The sequence below is a fragment of the Neovison vison genome, chromosome 3 (assembly GCF_020171115.1).
Source record: "Neovison vison isolate M4711 chromosome 3, ASM_NN_V1, whole genome shotgun sequence".
NCBI classification, from domain to species: Eukaryota; Metazoa; Chordata; class Mammalia; order Carnivora; family Mustelidae; genus Neogale; species Neogale vison.
Genome location: NC_058093.1, coordinates 75,016,326 through 75,038,954, shown reverse-complemented (window position 1 = coordinate 75,038,954; position 22,629 = coordinate 75,016,326). Strand labels below are relative to the sequence as shown.

Below are 22,629 nucleotides of genomic sequence, written 5' to 3'. Positions count from 1 at the left end.
GAGAGAGGCAGGTTCCCTGCTGAGCAAGGAGCCTGATGCAGGGCTGGATCCTAGGACCCTGGGATCGTGACCTGAGTGAGCCAAAGGCAGCGGCTTAACCCACTGAGCCACCCAGGCGTCCCTTGGTATATATTCTTTAAAAATGTATGTATATACAAAACAAAACTAAAACACTTGGATACCCACGATCCAGCCTAAGAACCTAGCTATCGGTGTCTTGAAATAAAGGTATTTATTTGTATTTATCCATCTTTTGTTCATTTTCTCATTCTGTGTATTTGTGTGTGTACATATTAAAAACTTAAATGTGAAGGACAAAATCTTCAGAAGAAAATAGGGAGTGTTTATCTTTTATTATTTTACATTTGTATCTGTAGAGTTGCCATTTAAAGATACTATTTATTATTAAGAATTATATTAGTTTTACTTGTTTTTGAGCTTTTTAAAAATGGTATGACTTTAGTGTTCACTGACTTGCTTTTTCTCACTCATTGTATGTTTGAGGTTCATGCATATTCTTGCAGTAGATATAGTTGATTCATTCTCATTGCTGAGTGTTATTCCGCTGTGTGAATAAAAACAATGCACTTTATCTCCTGTTCATGGACATTTGGGTTGTTTCTATTTTTTTGCCATTACAAATGATACGCTACAAACATTAACATTCTTGTACATGTCTCCAGATAAAACATGTATGAGGTTTTCTCTGTTTGCTGATTATCTAGGCACAGGTTATACAAGTGTTCGGATTTTTAAGATAATGCCAAACTGCTTTCCAAAAAAGCATTCTAATGTAGTATATAAAATTGTAGTATATAACACTTGTAGTGTATAAAATTTTCACTGCTTCACACCCTAGCTTGATATTGGCTAATACTTGATATTTGCAAGTCATACGGTCTTTTCTTTCTTCAGATTGTCCTTAAGTATCAATGTTTGTCTCATAAAATAAGTTGGGAGTGTTCCCTACATTTCTGTTCTCTGGAAGCATTTATTTAAGGTTGAAATGATCTGGGGGTACCTAAGTGGCTCAGTCAGTTAAGGATCTGTCTTCAGCTCAGGTCATGATTTCAGGGTCTTGGGATCAAACCCCATATCGGGCTCCCTCCTCACTAGGGAGTCTGTTTCTCTCTCTCCCTCTGCTGCTGACCCTGCTTGTGCTTGTGTACTCGCTTTCTCTGTCAGATAAATAAATAAAATCTTAAAAAAAAAAAAAAAACCTCTAAAGACAAAAGATTGAAATGGTTTGTTCTTTGATTTTTAAAACTTATAAACTGGCTGGGGCATATTCTTTCTGAAAAGACTCTTTTAAAAGAGAGTCTATATATATGTATTTTATGTTTTTATTATTTTTATTATAAAGAATTATGAACACATAAAAAAGTAAACAAGATATTACATTTAACTCCAGGCAGTCCTAAACCCAGTTTCAGCATCTTTCAAACCATGATCCATCCTGCTCCATCCTTACCCTTAACCACTTCCCTCAAAGAAGACTGGGGATATTACAGTGAATGAAATTGAAGGCATTTGAATTTATTTGTAAATATTTTACTATGTGTCTCTAAAACATAAAGATTCTTAAAAAAAAAACCCAATACTGTTATTATACCTTAAAAGAAACAATTTCTTAGTATCAAAGAGTTAGTTGGTTTCAATTTTATAATTATCTAATAAATATCATAAAAGGGTTGAGCTATATATAAATATATAAATAATATATTTAAATGCATTTTTAACTTTATATAGAAATTATGCATACACACAGATTGATTGATTTGAATCAGCATCCAAATAGTGTTGACATATTGTAATTAGTTGAGATCCCTTTCCAAGTAGATAGGATCTTAAAATCTTATTAATGATTTCTGATTTGAATAATTATTGATTTCTAATTAATTTCATTGTGGTGATAGAATATTATCACTTAGTTCCTTTGAAATATACCACGGCTTTCTTTATGGTCTGATACAAAGTCAGGTTTTTAAATATTTAATGCCTGTTTGAAAAGGATACATAATTCTCTTATTATTGGTTGTGGCATTCTATATTAATTCATTAAATAAAGCTTTTTAATGTTAATTTTTCTTTCTCCTTTCTTAATGTATTTTTTTTTCTTGACAAGACCACATTGTTGTCTTACAGTTTTTCATTGCAGCAAGCATCTCTGTGGTGTAGTTTAATATATTCTTCTGCCTTTTTAAATCTCTGTATTTCTATAAATTGATAATTGGATTTACACAGTTGATTAGATTCATGTTTGATTTTTTTTTTCTTTTTCAAGGTCATCCATTAGTGCTAATGTGTTCCTTGATCATGAAACTCACAATGGTTATCTTTTTTGTGATGCCGATGTCCCTTTATGTTTAGTGCCTTGATTTAGTAAAGATTTAAAATGATAATATTCTAGTTCTATTCTTTTTTCATTCACTAGCTGGAACACTTCAGTAATGAGAAACTTACCTTCATTGATTGTTTACCCAGTGGTACAGTTCGTATATGAAAAGTGAAATAAATGCCTGTTTCCCTATATTTGCTAGCTTTCAATAAATTGAAATTTTCTTCAGTGTAGTCCAATAATAATTTCTTTTGTATCAGTATGAGCTGATTGAATTAACCATACTTAATGTTTCAAAATATGGCATTTATTATTTTTATTGGTATACATATTGTTCCATCTTCGGCCATTGGAAGATTTTTCCAGCCTTTTGGCACAACCCAAGTAGGCTTTATACCTCTGTTGATATCTGGATGAGAAGATGATTTAAGCTCATCATGAATTCTAGCCCCAAGACCTGAAATTGGACATTTCTCCAAGGAGCCCTGATTGCCTTTAGAAGGAAATGGTATTTGGAGGTAACAGTCTGGGTACTAGAGGTGTGCATTTCTACAGAACCTGTCATCCTTTCTAAACTTCTCAATGGTCAGAACTAGATTTGTGTGTGAGAATAGTGTGTATGTTTTTATTCAAAATGAAATACATCATGAGTTTAAATTGATACTTCCAACTCAAATTGAAGAGCATAAAGGTAACTTTTTTCTCTGTTACATCTTCCTTCTCAATAATTCCATTTTCTTAATGACCTCAGGAATGGCAGAGTTAAAATGTCTTATATTAATCATTTGCTTTCTTCCTCATCAAATGATCTCAGAATAGCAATACTAAAATTATCCCTAATAGTATGATTACTGAAAATGTAAAGAGTCTAGTGATTCACTTTACTTCATTGGTATAAGTGTTTTGTTTTTTCTTATGTCAATTTTGTTAAATGATTTTTTGTAGGAATTTGTCCATTTCTTCTAAATTTGCATAATTATTTATACAAGATTGTTCTGTGTCCGTATTATCTTTTAAACCACAGCTGTCAATGTAGCTGTGTTCTTTTTTTTTCTTCTTCTTAATTATTTATTTGTGCTTTCCTTCTTTATTGTCTCAGAAATTTGTCAATTTTTTTTTTTTAAAGATTTATTTATTTATTTATTTATTTGAGAGAGACAGTGAGAGAGAGCATGAGCGAGGAGAAGGTCAGAGAGCGAAGCAGACTCCCCATGGAGCTGGGAGCCCGATGTGGGACTCGATCCCGGGACTCCAGGATCACGCCCTGAGCCGAAGGCAGTCGTCCAACCAACTGCGCCACCCAGGCGTCCCAGAAATTTGTCAATTTTATTTTAGTTTTTTTGAGGAACAACTTTGGCTTTATTAATTTATTTTTTTTACCTTCTTCCTTCTATTTTCTTTTGATTTATTCTGTTCTTGCACTACTTTCTGATCCCAACTTCATAAGTAGGTCACTTAATTCATTATTCATTATCCCTTCTTCTCTAATGTGAATGTTTAAGACTTTTGGTTTATACTTAATATATTATTATCACTAGCAGTTTGTTACAAAGTTTAATTATTATGATAGGATCCATTTTTCCTTGATTTTTTTTGAACTTTTAATACCATGTTGTTGGTATCTTACTAAGATGATTTATCTCTCCCCCCTTTAGCCAAAGCAGTTTACAGTTTTGGTAATTTCTCTTCATTTAGTGTTTATATTATAATTTCATATATATTGTTTCATATTTTTCATATAATTTCATATATATATATTACGGGTGTACCCAGTTTTGCATATTGCGTATATTTCTAAATTTTTCTTTTCGTTTTTTCTTTCTCTAGTAGTTTGCCCACAAGTCCTTCTTATGGTGTTTTTGTTGTTGTCTTTTAAAAAAACTTTTTTAAAATGAGCTTTACTGAGCAGTAATGTTCATGTAGTTATGAGATTTGACCAATACATATAAATACTTCACCACAGTCAAGATACCGAAGAATTCCAACATCCCCCAAAACTTTGCTCATGTGATTTTGTAGGGCTCCCCTTCCACCATTCTCTCTATGGTGCTGTCTTGTCTTTGTTTTCAGAGTAGGTGGTTTTTCTGTGACCATGGCTCTCTGAGAAAGTTCCACAGAAGTTATAATTTTATCGATTATCTGGCTTTTGTTGTTGTTAAGGTATAAATAGTGCTTTCTCCAGCTGAGCACATTAAACACGTTGTTTCACTTTTCATGTATCATTTTGCATTGACACTACCATTTGAATTTCTCTCACACATATATTTTCTTATGTATTCTTGTATATCCTCATTGAAATTTTATTTAGCACACAGTGATCTCTTAGGTCATTTTATAATTTGTACTTAAAATATTTTGATATTTTAAAGTTTAGCATTAAAGGTTATCAAGTTAATATGTAAATTTCAAATTTATGAATTCTCTGAACTTCTCCTTGCTTTTTAGTTCTGATTTTCAAATTAAATATTAATATATATTATCCTGAGTTTTACTTTACTATTACAGGACATGTTTTGTTAATACATAATAAAAAATTGTTATAGAAACTTTAATGTGTATAATTTTTTGATTGCCCGATTTATCATGATTTGTGTTTATCTTATTGTAATTAGCTAATTTTAAGGCCATATGCAAACTTTTTTGCTGAATACAGTGTATCAAAGGAACTGATTTTTATTATCAAGAAGTTATTAATATTGATAAAATTTTGAAAATATTTAATCTCAGCTGCATCTCATTTTTTAAAATGTGGAATTATATATGGTTTATAATAACTTATTCTTAGCAGATACCCACAATTTTTGAATTGATTTTAAATGCTTCTACTAATGTATTAAATATTGTATTAATCAAATACATGATAATATCATCATTTTGGAAACAGTATTGCATATTTTAACCTGATTTTACATCCTTATTGCTTTCATTGCCATTAACACTGGCTTGCTAAATCGTTCTTTTCTTTTTACTTCTATAGGTTATTTTAGTGTCTGCCAATAAATTGACTCGTTACATAGAACCATGCCAGTTAACAGAAGATTTTGGCGGGAGTCTCACCTATGATCACATGGACTGGTTAAATAAGAGACTGGTTGGTATATTATAGTGAGATTGTTATTACATACAAATAGACATATTTTGGTGACTTTATCATTTTAATTAAGTAGCATGTAGATTGTTCTTTGTTACAAGAATAAAATATAGTGCATACCACTTGATAGCATAATGCTTGAAGGCAAATCGTCTACAGTCAGTCTTGTAAGTGCTTGCTTTTGTTGTTGTCATTTGTAGCAGTATTAATATCAAAATATTGAATATTTTAGTTGAATGACAGAGTAGCATAATTTCTTGAGAGGTAATCTAATTGGTGTACCATTTTCAGAGAGGATATTTAAACATCAGTTTGACTGGAAAAGCAGTTTGACAGGTTAAGGTTTTCATTTCTGAAAATGTATCTTTGGCCATACTGAATTCAACTCCTTTGCTTGCTGTGGCATTGTTTAACAAACTACTGGGGACTTAAAGAACAAATGTTAACTAACTCAGTTTAGATTACAGTTATTCTTTGAATGACCTGGAAATTGGGGGTCCTAACCCTCTCCAGAGTTGAAAATCTGCGTATAACTTTTGACTTCCCAAAAACATGGTCAAGGGTCAACTGTATAAGCTTAATTTTATTGAAGAATAATAAACTGGGATATTTCAGAATGGATAACTTGATTTTGATCATATTTGGACAGTTACATCAGACAAATGAGTGTCCCCTTTATTATAAACAGACTTGCCCAAATCCGTTTTTAGAAATATTTTAAGAAACCATGTTAAAGTTAGAGCTAATTTATTTTTATGCTACATGCTTATATATAAAAGTCTTCAGGATATGCAACCAGTATGGATTGGTGATAGGAAAACATAAAGAAAAGTTCTGTATCTGGAATTAGAAGATTAATAGTGGCCCAAAGCATGTTCATGTAGTTAAAACTGTTACTAGTGCAGATGTTTCTTGACAAAACACAGGAATAAAAATAAACTTGTCTGAAGAATAAAAATAATTTCTTTAGGGGCTCCTGGGCAGCTCAGTGGGTTAAAGCCTCTGCTTTCTCATGATCCAGGGTTCTGGGATGGAGCCCCATATCAGCTTTCTGCTCAGCAGGGAGCCTGCTGCCTCCTCTCTCTCTCTCTCTCTCTCTCTCTCTGCCTGCCTCTCTGCCTACTTGTGATCTCTGTCAAATAAGTAAATAAAATCTTTATAAATATTTCTTTTTTAAATTTTAAAAATTTCTTACATTGAAACTATTCATTGTTCTAGAAGGGGGATTTTGTTTTCTCTTTTTTAAGTTGTGCAGTGGTTGTTGAATTGTACCATGTGGCATCAGGAGAGGAAAAGGGAATTCTGCCTGCCTAATTCTATTCATCTTAACTGAAAATCCTTATGTAAATAACTTTCAAGATTATTTTTAATATGTTAACAAAATCTTATTGTAGGTATTCGAGAAGTTTACAAAGGAATCTACATCATTACTAGATGAACTTGCTTTGATTAACAATGGAAGTGATAAAGGAAATCAGCAAGAGAAAGAAAGGTAGGTGGCTGGTGTCTTGCAATTATACCTTTGCAAGGCTGTGATTAACCAGAAGAAGAATATCTCTATTAATGCAAGCTAAAAGAGGTAAGGTGTAGCAATTCTCTAGTCAAAATTGACATACAAAAGTTGTATTAAATTTATTAATTCATGAGAATTTGCTTTATATGTAAAATTTCTTGATTTGAATCAGAGTTTCTCTATAAAGGCTTTTTGATGTATAAAATGTATTTACCTTAAAAATTCATCTGCAAGAACATGTTCTCAAAGTGAAACCATTTTCTTTTTAGAGTTCTACTTTGCTTATAAAGGAAAAGGTTGTGGCTTGAAGTAAAATTATTATAACCTTATTTAAATACCTCTTAAATGCCTACCTTCTAGAACTCCTAGGTCCTTATAAAATATGTGATATTTATGAGTTCAGTTTGGAGTATTTAGTGTTTTTGATTCTGGATGAAGTAATTGTTCAGCTGCATTATCTAAATATAACTATCTAGATTTATCATTTTAACAGATTTCCAGGCTTAACAATTTTCATTTTTCTGTTGATAAGCCAAATCCCTCTCCTGAGGTTAAAAGCTTTTTAGGAAGCAAATTAGTTCTTTCTGGTCTCTCTTACTAGAACAATAATTTTTCATTAGGAAATTGGAAAGGATCAACATTCATCCTTGTCTATGTCTTTTGAATCTGATCTTAAAAATGTAATGAAAACTTGATAATATTATTATTATTCCTTGAATACAAATATAGTCAACATACCAGTTAACTGAGATAATAAGGGAAGTGGGATGTGAGCAGGTCAGAGTTTAACACCCAGTCTTGATTAAAACAAAGTGAAAATGTGAAAACAAATGGTTTGAATGGAAATCTAGTTAAAGTCACAGGAAGCATTTAGGAACATTACTGTCCTGTAGATATCATATAAAAATATAAAATGCAAAATTTTGACATATACATAAATGTGTGTATATAGATAACACATACACTCCATGCTATGGCTTAGGAATTGACAACATTGCATAAGTTGGTTGACAAAAATTAGCCAAACTTCTTGCTTTCTGAGTAGCCCAGCAGAGTAAGTTTGATGCTTCTTAAAGTCATTTTCCTTAGGAAAGATGTCCTAAGAGGGTCCCTGTAGAAAAAAAGTTCATGGTCATAGCTTAATGCTGTTTACCATATTCCCTGAGAATGACTGTGAACATTTATAGATTACAGGTCCTGAGAAAGCATTGCAGTAAAGAAACCTGTTTCATGTACTTACATGCCAGTGGGACCCCCTTTTCTCCATCTAATAATATCTTGTTCAGTGTTTTGGGAAACACTTTGGGAAGTGCTAGTTTGCATGACTACATGAAATATCAAATAAAATCTTGTATTTCCAGTTCCTCCCCAGAGAACTCAAGTGTTATTACTTAGTCTTTTTAAATCTCGATAATAAAGTCCTTCCACTAAATCCCAGATAATGCAGTCCCTCCACTTGAAATTTTCATCACCTTTTTAATGTTATTACTCCAGAAACATCCAGGCTACACAAGAGGTAAGGGCCCAGCTTAATTGACAAAAGTGGAAGATTTAGAGCAGGACCTGTCATTTACAGCAGCAAGGTCCTAGGCTTTGATTTACTCTGTACCCTATCTTTCCTTCATCCTCTACTTCCTATATGTGTTTAAAAAAATACAGAGCATGGTCCAACTGCAAATTAAGCACAATTAGTACAGGGAAGAGAGTACAACTGCTTGGGGATACACATGCATATGAATATCAGAGACTCCTTTTAGCTCTCAAAGGTTGCTGTAGATAAGTAAATGCTTAATTGGAAGATGGCTTCATGCATTTTTAATGTTCACATTTCTGGGTTGTTATATAGTTACACATTTTCATTTTGGAATAAAGATGCAGTGGGAAAATACTAAAATGCATGCCTTTGATGTATTTGAAATAATACCATAATAATAATAAACTTTTTTTCAAGTAGTATATTCTATGATTTATCACACAGTTTTTTGGTTTTTTTTTTTTTGGCTACCAATATTTAATTATCTCTAATTGGTTTCTTAATGCTTAAGAGCATTAGTCTGGTAGAATAGTATACTTCAGATTTCCACACCATATGCTCTTGTTTGATATGCACACACAAATGATTTTCTTTGGTCATATAGATAAAAATAAAGTTTTTAAAAGTTATTCTTATGGTGTTTGGCAGGTCTGTGGATTTAAACTTTCTTCCATCAGTTGATCCTGAAACAGTTCTCCAGACAGGTAAGATAAAAAATGTGTTTATTGGTGATAGTCAAATCCAGTAAACCAATCATATATTGATTGGTTCATGAAATAAATATTGATTAAGCATATATTATGTGAAAAAACTCAAGGGGAATTTAAAAACTGGCCTTTGGTTTAACCTAACAGTGTGTTAATATACTTTACAATATTTTTAGAAAGTATTAATAATGACAAATTGTTAAATTATTTCTCCCTTGAAATATTTGTATTTGTTTCTTTGTCTATAAAATGGAGATAAGTTTCAATTTCATTGGATTGCTATGATGATTATTGAATACTCCTTGGGTTCTAAGATTGTGTTTTTATATTCCATTCTCCTTAATAACCTTTCTCTTTTTTTTAAGATTTTATTTATTTATTTGACAGAGAGAGAGACTTCACAAGTAGGCAGGGAGGCAGGCAGAGAGAGAGAGGGGGAAGCAGGCTCCCTGGGATCACAACCTGAGCCAAAGGCAGAGACTTTAACCCACTGAGCCACCCAGGCGCCCCCTTAATGACCTCTTGACGTAGTTAGTATCACTTTCCCTATTTTGTACTTCAGGAAGCTCAGATATTAGATATAAGCTCAGGTATATTAGAGATAATGAAAAAACTTGCTCCTGATGGAGTAATTATTAAAACTGTCACCATACTACTAAAAACAGGTACTATTATCATCCCAAGTTTAAGATGGGGAGACTGAGGCAAAAAAAAGCTCAGTAACTTATGCAAGTTACACAACTGGTAATGCTAGAGTTGGGACTTGAACCAAGGCAGTTTGGTTTCAAAGTATGGTCTCTGAAATCATTATATGGTGCTGCTTCTCGATGGAAATGTTTCTATATGGAAAACATTAAGAGTAATAACAATTGTAAAGGAAAAAAATAAATGACTTCTGATCTTAATGGCTTTATATGTGTGTGTGTGTGTGTATATATATATAAAAAATGTATGTGAATATATATAGAGACTTTGTTTAAAAGTCTTTAAAACAGTTGTTTTTCTAATTATAACATGTAATGAAGAGTAAAGAGAGTAATTCTGAATATCTTAATTGTATTGATACCATTGAGGCAAGTGTTTTCAGTATGATACTGATCTTCCTTAGAGAATAAGGAAATAATTGTAATCTATGAATTCCTACATGTTGAGCAGGTACAGTAGACTGTCAGTAAAAATATGGCTTGCTTTAGGTTTAAATTTTAATTCCACTGTTATATTTAATGTTTTGAAAGCTACTGAAGTCCTTGAATTAAGAAGCTTTTTAAATTTATATTTTGAAATTAGCTTTATATGCCACTAAGATCTTTTTTTAGATGCTTTTGACTCTTAGAGTAGGGATAAAAAGAGAATATACAAATGGAGAGTTTTAGAACAATTTGGGGTATTTTTTAGAAATTGGTAATACCTTCAAATCATGATAAAAATTCTGTTTCTAAGTATTGAAAGCCATTTAAATATAGGACATTTTTCTGAATAAAGATGAAGAGAATTTAAGTATTTGCATTTATTTTTGGTCCTTAAGTAATCATTGGAATAGTATTATCCTGAAAAAACAGTTTGCAGTTTATTCACTTTTAAAATTCCAATTTTGATGTTGGATATTCTGCAATTTTAATTTCTCATGCATGAATGGATTTTTACATGAATATAATTGGATAATTGAATGAATTTTTTATACTAGTGTAGTCCCTCATGATTCACAGTTAATATGTTGTAGAGATTCCTTAAATAGAAACTATTTAAATTTTATTTTGTACCAATAATAAAGCTTTCTCCCTTTAACCATACATTTATTTGTTACACTGTCAACTTTTATTTTAGATAGTAGGACTAAAGGTATGGATTGATACTGAAATCCTACAACATATTGCTTAGTATTGATTAGTACTATCAAATAGAACATACTGGTTAGTACCATACTAGACAGAAATCCCAGAATGTAATTGTGCTCTACAGGGAAAGAGAATTGGTTGACAGTTTCCTGAATAATGAATCCACCAATAACAAGAATGTGATGACAGATAGATATAGAAAAAAAAAAGCCATATATTTACTAAATAGTGTAACATACACTATTTAGTAAATATATATACTGAAGTGTATGCTTCATGATATATATGATATATAGCATATAAATATACTATGTAGTTATATACTAAAATATGCTATTTCTCATCTCTATATCAATTTAAAAATTGCATTCAGTAATTATGACCTATTAGTTAGGCAGACGTATAGGCAGATAGATTCTAAAAATAAGGGCCTAAAATTGAGGAGACTGAGAAGTAAGAATTGTATTTCTTTAGGATATTAATTATAAGTATCTTTCATTTGTAAAGGGCATGAATTGTTGTCCGAATTACAGCAGCGTCGATTTAATGGCTCAGATGGAGGGGTCTCATGGTCTCCTATGGATGATGAACTGCTGGCCCAGCCACAGGTTATGAAATTATTAGATTCTCTGAGAGAACAATATACTCGATACCAGGAAGTTTGTAGACAACGTAGTAAGCGTACACAGTTAGAGGAGATTCAGCAGAAGGTGATGCAGGTAAGTGTCTGATTTGAATATATTTAATTTTTAAAAAATCTAAATGTTAAGGTTTTTAAAAAAAACAATTTCTACTGTGTGACTGATTTTATATTAAGCCTTATTATACTGTGTAGAGAACCTGAATCCTATCAAAACAGACTAAAACTATTTTATGTACATTTTTACAAATAATATTTCCATTAAAACTATATTATTTCTACAATGATGACATTGAACGTTCCTTTTACTCTATCATTATGAACTTTAAAAGTAACTAGTTGTTGGAAAATATCACCTATGATCTCTACATTCTTGCAATAAGTAACACTTTATTAATGATGATCAAGTTATCCTTAATTTCTAATGACTTGTTAGTGTTATTTTTTTTAATTTAGGCATTATGAAGAGGTTTTCTTTCCTAGAAAAATGATGACATAAAATGTAAGGAATTTTAATAATAGATTTCATTATTTTTTGATGCTGCTAGAAACCTTTAATGTATTTAATACTTAGGAATTTTTATTAGTTCCTTTGAGAGTTGATTTTTATAAAAACAGTAGGTTAAAAATACTGAAGCTCAATACTAAGACATTTCTGTTACTTAGATCACATTCTGATTTTCCTCTGTTGAATTAAGAAATAAATGTTAAATGTTTTACCTAAAATATCCAGCAATGAAATGTAGAAGACATTGTGCTGGGTTTTCTATAGAATAAAGAGATAGTTTTGGTTTTTGCTAAAATTAAGCTAAGAGGATAAAATCTTAAGTGTTAAAGCTGAAGACAGAAGTGTTGTGGGCATCTATAAGAGGGACTATTCCTCTGATTGCGGGGGATCTAGGAAAATTCAGCAGAGGAGATTGTAGTTGAGCATTTTCTCCAAGAATGTGTAAAGATTTCACTAGGCACCTCCTTTAAGTTTTAAAGAAGAATTGGCATTTTATGCAAGAGAAAGGATAGCATAAATAAACACCAGCGCATGAAATCCCAAGTTCTGTGGAGGAAAAAGCAAGCAGTCAGGCACCGCGGGAAGTTTTTGGCCTTTGAATCACAAAGCATGGTCAGCAAGTATGATTTAAATCCCAGTTCCTCCACGTACTTACTCTGATCATGGTCACATTATTCACCAACTTGTGCCTCAAACTCAAACGGACTTCCTTCTTTATTAACACCCCTCTCTTCTTACCCTTCCTTCCTTCTTTCATTAACTGAAACAAGGGTAACAAGACCTCTTTTGAAAGGTTTGTTGAAAGAATCCAGTGCTGGATTAATGGTATCTATTACATTTATTTCCATTGTATGAGACTAGTCTGTAAGTCTGGTCCCATTGTTGGCAAACATTTCCTATAAAATAGGGCCAAATAGTAAATGTTTACGCTGTGTGGACTGTACAATTCTTACAGCTATGGCTGTGAAGCCCTGCTGTTGTAGTGTGTAGACATCATATAAACAAATGTGTGTGGCTGTGCTAAAATAAAATTTTATTTGCAAACATAATGGGTAGTTAGAATTGGCCTGTAGGCAGTAGTTTGCTGACCCCGGACTAGAAAATCAAGGTGTTAAGAGTAGAAAAGGCTTGAAAGGAAGAAGACGATCATGGAAGATTTTGAATTCCAGGCAAGAGATTTAATCTTTCTTGTGATAGCCATGTATACACTGAAGATTTCCAAGCATACATTAATTGTAGATAGCATTTTCTTTGTAATATATTTATAACTTATAGATAGGATTTATAGCTTACAGATAGTATAGATAGTACAGGTAGGTAAACTTCAGCCAAGTAGCTTGAGAGTATCTTTGAAAATCATAAATACAGAATAACGTAGTGGTGTACAAGTCACTGACATGATCTGGGTCCACCTTTTTCTACTACTTCCAAGTTACTTACTTTCTCAGGAAGTAAATGTAACTTCTCAGTGCCCTAGCTTCCTCCTCAGTAAACTGAGGATGACAGCAACAACAACAACAACAATAATACCAACTTAATAGGGCTGCTACAAAGATTAAAGAAAATAATATTTATAAATATTTAGTACTTAGCATATAATGAATTTTCTATAAATAATACCTGACATTTGCTCACTCATTCAAAAAGTGAATGTCTACAATAGTGTGACTTCATGCTAGATAGAATATAATGGTGAGGAAGAATAGACTGCATTCTTACTTTTATGGTACATGATTACATAATTACACAAATAGTTGTAAAATTGCAATTGTGCCAAGTCCCAATAAGGAAAGTGGTGGGAGTAACGGTAAGAAGAAAATATCAGAGATAAATCATTTTTCTGATTTGTAAGACTTGATGGGTGGTCTTGTTGTTCAGTTAGTAAACACTGGACAGGATTTGGGTTTAGGTGTGGGTGAAAAAGGGTATAGAGAATCTTAAGTTTGGTTTTAGACATGTTGGTTTTTTGTTTTTATTTTTGTGCCATTTTGGTTTCTGGAGTAGAATTAAGTGTTTCATCTCTTACATACAGCACCCATTGCTCATTATAATGAGTGCCTGCCTTAATAACCATTACCCATCTAGTCCATCCCACACCCTGCTTCCCTTCATCAACCCTTAGTTTGTTCTCTATGGTTAAGAGTCTCTTATGGCTTATATCCCTCTCTCCTTTCCCCTCTGCCTTCCAATGTGTTCATCTGTTTTGTTTCTTAAATTCCACATATGAGTATTTGTCTTTCTCTGACTTCTTTCACTTAGCACAATACACTCTAGTTTCATCCATGTTGTTGCAAATGGCAAGACTTCAAGATTTCATTCTTTTTGATGACTGAATAATACTCCATATATATTATATATATATATTTTCTATATATATACCAAAGGCAGACACTTAATTGAACTGAGCCACCCAGACACCCCTATACCATGTCTTTATCTATTCATCTGTGGATGGACATTTGGGCTCTTTTCATAGTTTGGCTATTATTGATAATGCTTCTATAAACATTGGTGTGTGTGTACCCTTTCAGATCACTGTATCCTTTGGGTAAATACCTAGTAGGGCAGTTGCTTGGTCATAGGGTAGTTCTATTTTTAACTTTTTGAGGAACCTCCATACTGTTCTCCAGAGTGGCTGCACCAGTTTTCATTCCCACCAACAGTGCAAGAGGGTTCCCCTTTCTCTGCATCGTTGCCAACACCTGTTATTTCTTACGTTAATTATAACCATCCTGAGGGGTGTGAGATGGTATCTCATCGTGGTTTTATTTTGTATTTCCCTGATGATGAGTGGTGTTGAGCGGCTTTACATGTGTCTATTACCTTTTTTGGAAAAGTGTCTATTCATGTCTTCTGCCCATTTCTTGATTGGATTATTTGTTCTATGGGTGTTGAGTTTGAGAAGTTCTTTGTAGATTTTGGATACTAACCCTTTATCAGATATGTCATTTGTGAATATCTTCTCCCATTCTGTAGACCACCTTTTAGATTTATTGATTTTTTCCTTTGCTATAGAAGCCTTTTATCTTGATGAAGTCTCAGTTGTTCATTTTTGCTTTTGTTTGCCTTGCCTGTGGTAAGTCTGGTGAGAAATTTCTATGTCCAAGGTCAAAGAGGTTTCTGCCTGTGTTCTCTAGGATTTTGATGGTTTCCTGTGTCACATTAAGGTTTTTCATCCATTTTGAATTTATTTTTGTGTATGGTATAAGAAAGTGGTCTAGTTTCATTCTTCTGATGTTGCTTAGACTTGTTGAATTTGAGGTGACTTTGAGACACCAAGAGAAAATATGGAAGGGTAGCCCCACACAGGTCTGGGCTGGTGACTTAGCTGTTTGTCATCATGTATGAATGGCAATTAAAAGCATTGATTTGGGTGAGAGTTGACCAAGGAAAGTCCTATTTTAGTATATGTGCTGCCGAAGCGAGCACAAGGAAAGTCCTAAGAGTATGTGAAAAGAGGGCTTTCTGACTGAGCTTTGAGAAACTCCAGCATTTGATGACAAGATAGAGGAGCATACTCCTGAAAAGAAGGGAAGGATTGGCCAGAGATGGAGGAGAAAAGTGTGAAGAGTTCTGTGTCACGGAAGCCAGGGGAAGCATTTCAGGATGGAATTGGGATCCTTGTAGAATGCTGCTGAAAGATCTAATAAAAGGACAACTTAACATGTCCATTATAATGTATAAGATTGAGGCCACTGGTGACCCTTGAGCATGGAGTAAAGCACACTGGAGTGAATTTGGAATGACAGTGAAGTATAGTGAGGGAGACACTGAGTATGGGCAACTCATTGAGAATTTGTCTCTGAAGGAAAGATGAGAAATAGTGATGCCTAAAAGCGGTAGAAAAAGGGTGGTATTAGTTGCTAAGTCTGCTGTAACCAAGTACCACAACCTGGGTGGCTTAAACAACAGAAACTTATTTCCCCATGGTTCTAAAGGGTAAAAGTCTAAGATCAGGGTGTGTGGAAGGTTGATTCCTTCTAAAGGCATTGAGGAAAAAATCTGTTCCATATTCTTGGCTTGTTGATGCTCCGTCTTATTTCTGTATCTTTACATTATCTTAACTCTCTACCTTCCTGTGTCCAAATTTCCTCTCCTTTTAAGGACCAGATTAGGTCCACCAGATTAAGGTCCACTGTAACAACCTCTTTTTTTTAATTAACATATAGTGTATTATTTATTTTAGGGGTAAGGTCTGTGCATCATCAGTCTTACATAATTCACAGCACTCACCATAGCACATACCCTCCCCATTGTCCATCCCTCAGCCACCCCATCCCTTCTACCCACTTCCCCTCTAACAATCCTGTTTGTTTCCTGAGATTGAGTCTCTTATGGTTTATTTCCTTCCCCGGTCCCATCTTGTTTCATTGCCACCCCGCCCCCAACCCCTGCCCTGCCCTGCCCTCGACTAACCCCTGCCCTGCCTCTCAAATTCCTTATAGCAGAGAGATCATATGATAATTATCCTTTTCTGATTGACTTATTTTGCTTAGAATAATACCCTCTAGTTCCATACATGTCATGCAAATGGTTAGATTTCCCTTTTTTGATGGCTCCATAATATTCCATTATACACACACACACACACACACACACACACTACATCTTCTTTATCCATTCATCTGTTGATGGACATCTAGGCTCTTTCCATAGTTTGGCTGTTGTGGACATTGCTGCTGTAAGCATTGGGGTGCACGAGCCCCTTTGGATCACTACATGTGTATCTTTAGGGTAAATACCCAGTAGTGCAATTATTGGTTCATAGGGTAGCTCTATTTTCATATTTTTGAGGAACCTCCATACTGTTTTCCAGAGTGGCTGCACCAGCTTAACAGCCTCATTTTATGTATGTATGTAAGAATGTATGTGTTTTTGACTTTAATTTAATTGCCTCTTAAAAGACCCTATCTTCAGATAAATAGGGGTACATTCTGAAGTACTGAGGCTTGTTAGCATTTTAACATATGGATTTGGGGGAGGACAACAAAACTCAGTCCACAACAGGGTCAGATATAATTTTGTTCTGTTTTTCTTTTTAAAGTAATATGGAAAACTCTCAAAGCTGTAAAGACCAGTGGGGAGTATGTATGTGGAAAGAGGGGTTGAATATACAGGAGAGAAAAGATATTTAGTACTATCAAGTTCCTCACAAGGTAGAAGTGAATCATTTCCAAAAGACGGTGTTGAAAGGATTAGTGTTCGCATGGAATAGAGAGAACGCCATTGTAACAGGAGGAATGATGGGTAGGATGTATCCAGAGATGTCTCCCTGTGTGAGTCAGATGTGAAGATGACGGGGTTCCAATGCAATGTGTTCTTTTTTTCAGTAACATAAGAGAAAAGGCCATCTGCTTAGTGGTACAGATTTGAAGGTGAGGTGGGTGGTGGTGGTTGAAGAGTGTGATGTTACAGTGAATAAGAGGTTTCAATGTTTTCTCTGTGGGAATTGGACATGTAAAATACCACAGACATGTAGTTGTATTTTTAGGTCGTATTGATTTTGGATTTATGGTGGAACCTTTCTGGTTTATTGTGTGACTATAATTCATGGCTAGATGTGGAAGTGCAGGTACAGAGAATGTGGGTGATGGGATTCATTCAGCATTTGTGCCTTGCTACATGGGACATGTAGTATGTCCCATGGGTATGATTTAAAAAAAAAAAAAAGGCAGAGGAGTTAATGTATGGGCAAATGCATTTTTGAAATGATAGACCAGTTCAATTGAATAAAGAAACTAGAGAAGGGAGGTGATGATGATGATATTTATGATGGTGATGATGGTAATGAGATTATTGTTAAAAACAAATAACCTTTATTATAAGGTTATTGTCTGAGTGTTACACATTAGTTGGTTAGAACGTTAATCTGCATCATGTAATGGTTCCTCCTCTCTCTTTTTCACAGGTCACTTTTTAGGCAAAGATCTCTTTCCCTTGCCAGAATAATTACTTAAACTTAGCTATATAGTAAATGTGTATTGATCATGTCAGCATCCACAGAGCATAAAATGCACTTTTGTCTTTCGTCTTACAAATTTGGGGAAAATAGAAACAATTGTTTATATAAAGATAATCATAAAGTTGATTATCATGACTTATGTTAAATTAGTGAAAACTGAATTTTTCCATATTTCTTCTTCACTGTCTTATCACTGAAAGCATAATGAAAGAAATCAGAGGTGTCTGGGTGGCTCATTCATCTAGGCATCATTGATTTCAGCTAGGTCATGATCCTCAGGGTCCTGGGATAGAGCCCCGAGTTGGGCTCCGTGTTCAGTGGGGAGTCTGCTTGAGGATTCTCTCTCTCTATCTGCTCCTGCTCTCTGCTTGCATTTTCTCTTAAAGAAGTAAATGTTAGGAAAAAAATAAATCAATAGCTCTAATAGATAAGCTCTATGATAAGTAATAACCGTTAAAATTATCATTTATTTCCCAGTTTAAATCAGTGGCATTAGAGTTTATGTGGTATGCAGAGGTTCTCCGCGCTGCTGTTGCTATATTTAAAAATTAGATTTTCATCAACTTGTAAGTGGGAGACGATGCTACTTCAATGAAATATGCTGTTGTTATTCTCATTATTTACTGAGGCAGTAATTATAGCCAGCATTACAAATGTTATTTCTAGAATCATCCATGTGCTTTTCTTCCTTTGTAGAAAGGAATCATAGATGCAAAATAGGATACATTAAGAGTTGCGTAAGAATATAGCTGCAGGCTATGCTTCTAGTTCCCCCAATACTTTCTTCAGGTCACATGCTTGACATTTGTTTAACATACCCTTCTGCCTTGTTTGACCCCACATTTTTCCAGATATTCTCTCATGAAGTCTTTAGAAATTAGCCTGGCTAGGAAAGAATGTTGTGTAGTCACATGCATTTTTGGCCTCTGCAAATATTTGTCATGGTAGATTTTAATAGCACATCTCCAAGGTTATACTTTGCATATAAATGTAGGCATTTGAGGGGTCACATTGATATGGATTGGGCATGAAACTGCTCTTGCTGTAAGTTAATATTCAGATTGACTGAGCAAGATGTCCTGATTAAGATTAAGTTTTATAGCCTAGTTTGGCAAACTACCATCATTAATGCATTTAAATAGACTTGTTTACTGGGCGTCAACCTCAATTTGCATCATTTTTATTAGAAAGAGTCATACATTTACTGTGTCTACATTACTGATGTTGCACACTAAGGAAAAATTACTTTCAGCATACATTAAAACTATATGTGTACTTGACTATGAGAGTGGTTTTTTGCACCAAGAATATGTCTTTGCTTTATTGAAAGTTTATTTTTAAATTTATGGCTCTTTGAAAGTTCCATGCTAATGAGTTGTTTTTCCTCAGGTATCATGATTTATATTAGCCTGCTCCTTTTGCTTGTAGAATATTCTGAAGTCAAAGCTTAAATGTTTAAATAGCATTTTAGGTTTTAAAAAATAACATATAACACATTATTAATTAATTAAAAACTTTTGAGATGCTCTTATTCCATCCTTAGTTTTAGAATTTAGATATTTCTAGTGAAATAATTATGTTATTTAAAATACTTACAAGCCAGAGCTCCTGGGTGGCGCAGTCTGTTAAGTTTCTGACTCTTGCTTTCAGCTCAGGCCCTCATCTTCGGTTTGTGAAATGTCAGGCACCATGCTGAGCCAGTGTCTGCTTAAGACTTTCTCACCCTTGTCCTCTGCCCCTCCCCGCACACTCTAGGGCTCTCTCGCTCTCAAATATGTAAATCAGTAAATCTTTAAAAGAAATAGAACACTTGAAATCCATTGTATATTTGTCTTTATATCTTTAGTCATAATAAATAGCAATAGATGAGGCTTGAATTGCATAAAGGAAATGGAAAATGGTTTCAAAATGTTTACATAAGCTTCCTTAAAACTTATACTTTTTTATTTCCATTTATCCCCTTGAAGATTTTATTTATTTGAAAGACAGAAAGAAAGAGAGCCTAAGCCAGAGTGGCCAGGGGCAGAGGGAGAGGGAGAAGCACATTCCCCACTGAGCTTGACAAGGGGCTCAATTCCAGGACCCCAAGATCACAACCTGAGCAAAGATCCCAACCTGAGCCACACGGGAGCCCCCACTTTATATTTCCATTTGAAAAAATGTTGAATAAAACAGTTCAGGGACTTGCTTAAGAAGCTCAGGATCTTATTGTAAAATGCAGGTGTGAGACCAACTTTATAAAGAATGAATGGACACACATCAGTAAGAAAAAGGATAAAAACCAAACGGTCATTTAAGTAGATGCAGAAAAAGCATTTGACAAAGTACAGCATCCATTCATGATAAAAATCCTCAACAAAGTAGGTTTAGAGGAAACATACCTCAACATAATAAAGGCTGCATATCAAAAACTCAACAATAAACATCATAGTTAAGTATGAGTGCTTTTCCCCTAAGATCAGAAACCCCAATGATTCAACAATCAGACTATTGGGTATTTATCCAAAGAATATGAAAATGCTAATTCAGAGTGATACATACATCCCTGTGTTTATTGCAGCTTTATTTACAATAGCCAAATTATGGAAAGAACCCAAATGTACATCAACTGATGAATGTATAAAGAAGATGTGGTGTGTATATATATATATATACAATAGACTATTACTCATCCATCAAAAAAATGAACTCTTGACATTTGCAACAACATGGATAGAGTTAGAGAGTGTAATGCTAAGTGAAATAAGTCAGAGAAAGACAAATATGATATGATTTCACTTATAAGTGAAATTTAAGAAATAAAACAAATGAACATAGGAGAAAAAAGACAAGTCAAGAAACAGACTCTTAACTATAGAGAACAAACTGATGGTTACCAGAAGGGAGATGGGAGGTGGGTGGGTAAAACAGTTGATGGGAATTAAGCGGCATGCTTATCATGATGAGCAGTGAGTAATGTCTAGAAATGTTTAATCATTCTATTGTTCACTTGTAACTAATATGACATATTACGTGTTAACTATACTGGAATGAAAATAAAAAGCTTAATACTGAGTGAATAGATAGAAGGAGCTATGCTTTTCTCTTCAAGAAAGTGGGAAAAGCAAAGAGACTAACAAATACTAGTATTTATCTATTGTGCTAAGTGTCTTACATATAATGACTGGTATAATCCTCCCAGCACCTTTGTATGGTAGGTAGCATTAACACCATTTTAAAGATGGACAGACCAGTCTTTCAACTGGTAGGAGCAGAACCAGAATTTAGAATTGGGACTCATGCCCAGTGTTTTCTTATGACTGTGAAAGAGTGATCCTTTACATGGGCTAACAGAAACAGAATCCTAGTACTCTGCCCTTCCAAAGATAGCTAATACAAAGTTTAAAGGGGAAGACTAGAGATGCTGAGGAGCCACCTTTGTATTCCAAAGAACACTTGACAATAAGGAGTTGCAGATTAATTTAGGACTGCGAAAACAGCCAAGAAAATTAAAGCACTTAAGTCTATTCCAGTGAATCCAAAATAATACTTTGGCTTTTTTTGTTTTTAAATTTTTGCACTATATTATTAAAATCTTGTAAAGAGAAAGTGGAAGCTGAGAATATATTAATAGTTAAGAACGTAGAAGATAAGTGGGGAACTAACTTGAAGGGATAATTTACTAAAGATCTTAAACTTTCAGTAACCAAACATTTGCAATGCATTCGGTATACTATTTTGAAAAGTACACCTGAAGAGGTTTCTGTTTTTCAATTTGGCAGAAGGTGTTTTGTTGGTTTTTTTTTTTAAACAGTCTATACTTTATTCAGACTTTCTTAGTTTTTACTAAATGCTTTTTTCTTTTCCATGATTCCAAACAAAATATCACATTACATTCCATATTAGCTTTATTTATCTTACTCCACCCCTTTGGCAGAAGTTTTTTAAAAGCAGTAGGCATTTTGTATACTTTGCAGAGGTTTCTCAGTTAAAACCTTCATTGCTTAGATGTTTATATAAAAAAAGGTGTTTTGTTTTTTTTTAATAATCTTTTTTTTTTTTTTTAAGATTTTATTTATTTGACAGACAGAGATCACAAGTAGGCAGAGAGGCAGGCAGGGAGGTGGGGAGAAGCAGGCTCCCTGCTGAGTAGAGAGTCTGATGTGGGGCTCGATCCCAGGACCCTGGGATCATGACCTGGGCTGAAGGCAGAGACTTTAACCCAGTGAGCCACCCAGGCGCCCTGAAAAAGGTGTTTTAGAGAGCAGTTTTTTAATGTATACTAACATTATATTGTCATTGAATTCAAGATCTCTACTGAAAATCTTTCCTAGGGAAACAATACAGAATTAGAGAAAAAAAAAATAACTACATATGAACTTCTGTCTCTCTATATATCCTAAGTTTATATTTAGGGTGTGTGTGGGTGTATTTGTATATATGTATATATATTGTATATATAAAGTAGCTGTTGTAGATATACAAATATTTATGTACATATATGATATATATGTATATAGGT

At 33.7% G+C, this 22,629-nt stretch overlaps 1 protein-coding gene across 4 annotated transcripts in view; it reads left to right on the top strand.

Moving 5' to 3' along the window:
• The window catches only part of SESTD1 (SEC14 and spectrin domain containing 1), a 144,437-nt gene that overhangs the window by 83,611 nt on the left and 38,197 nt on the right, over positions 1-22,629 (top strand). For all 4 annotated transcript variants that reach the window (XM_044242445.1, XM_044242446.1, XM_044242443.1 and 1 more), the window contains 4 exons: positions 5,316-5,429; positions 6,824-6,921; positions 9,125-9,180; positions 11,526-11,737. In XM_044242445.1, coding sequence (XP_044098380.1) covers positions 5,316-5,429; positions 6,824-6,921; positions 9,125-9,180; positions 11,526-11,737 — 480 coding nt within the window. The remainder of the gene's footprint in view (positions 1-5,315; positions 5,430-6,823; positions 6,922-9,124; positions 9,181-11,525; positions 11,738-22,629) is intronic.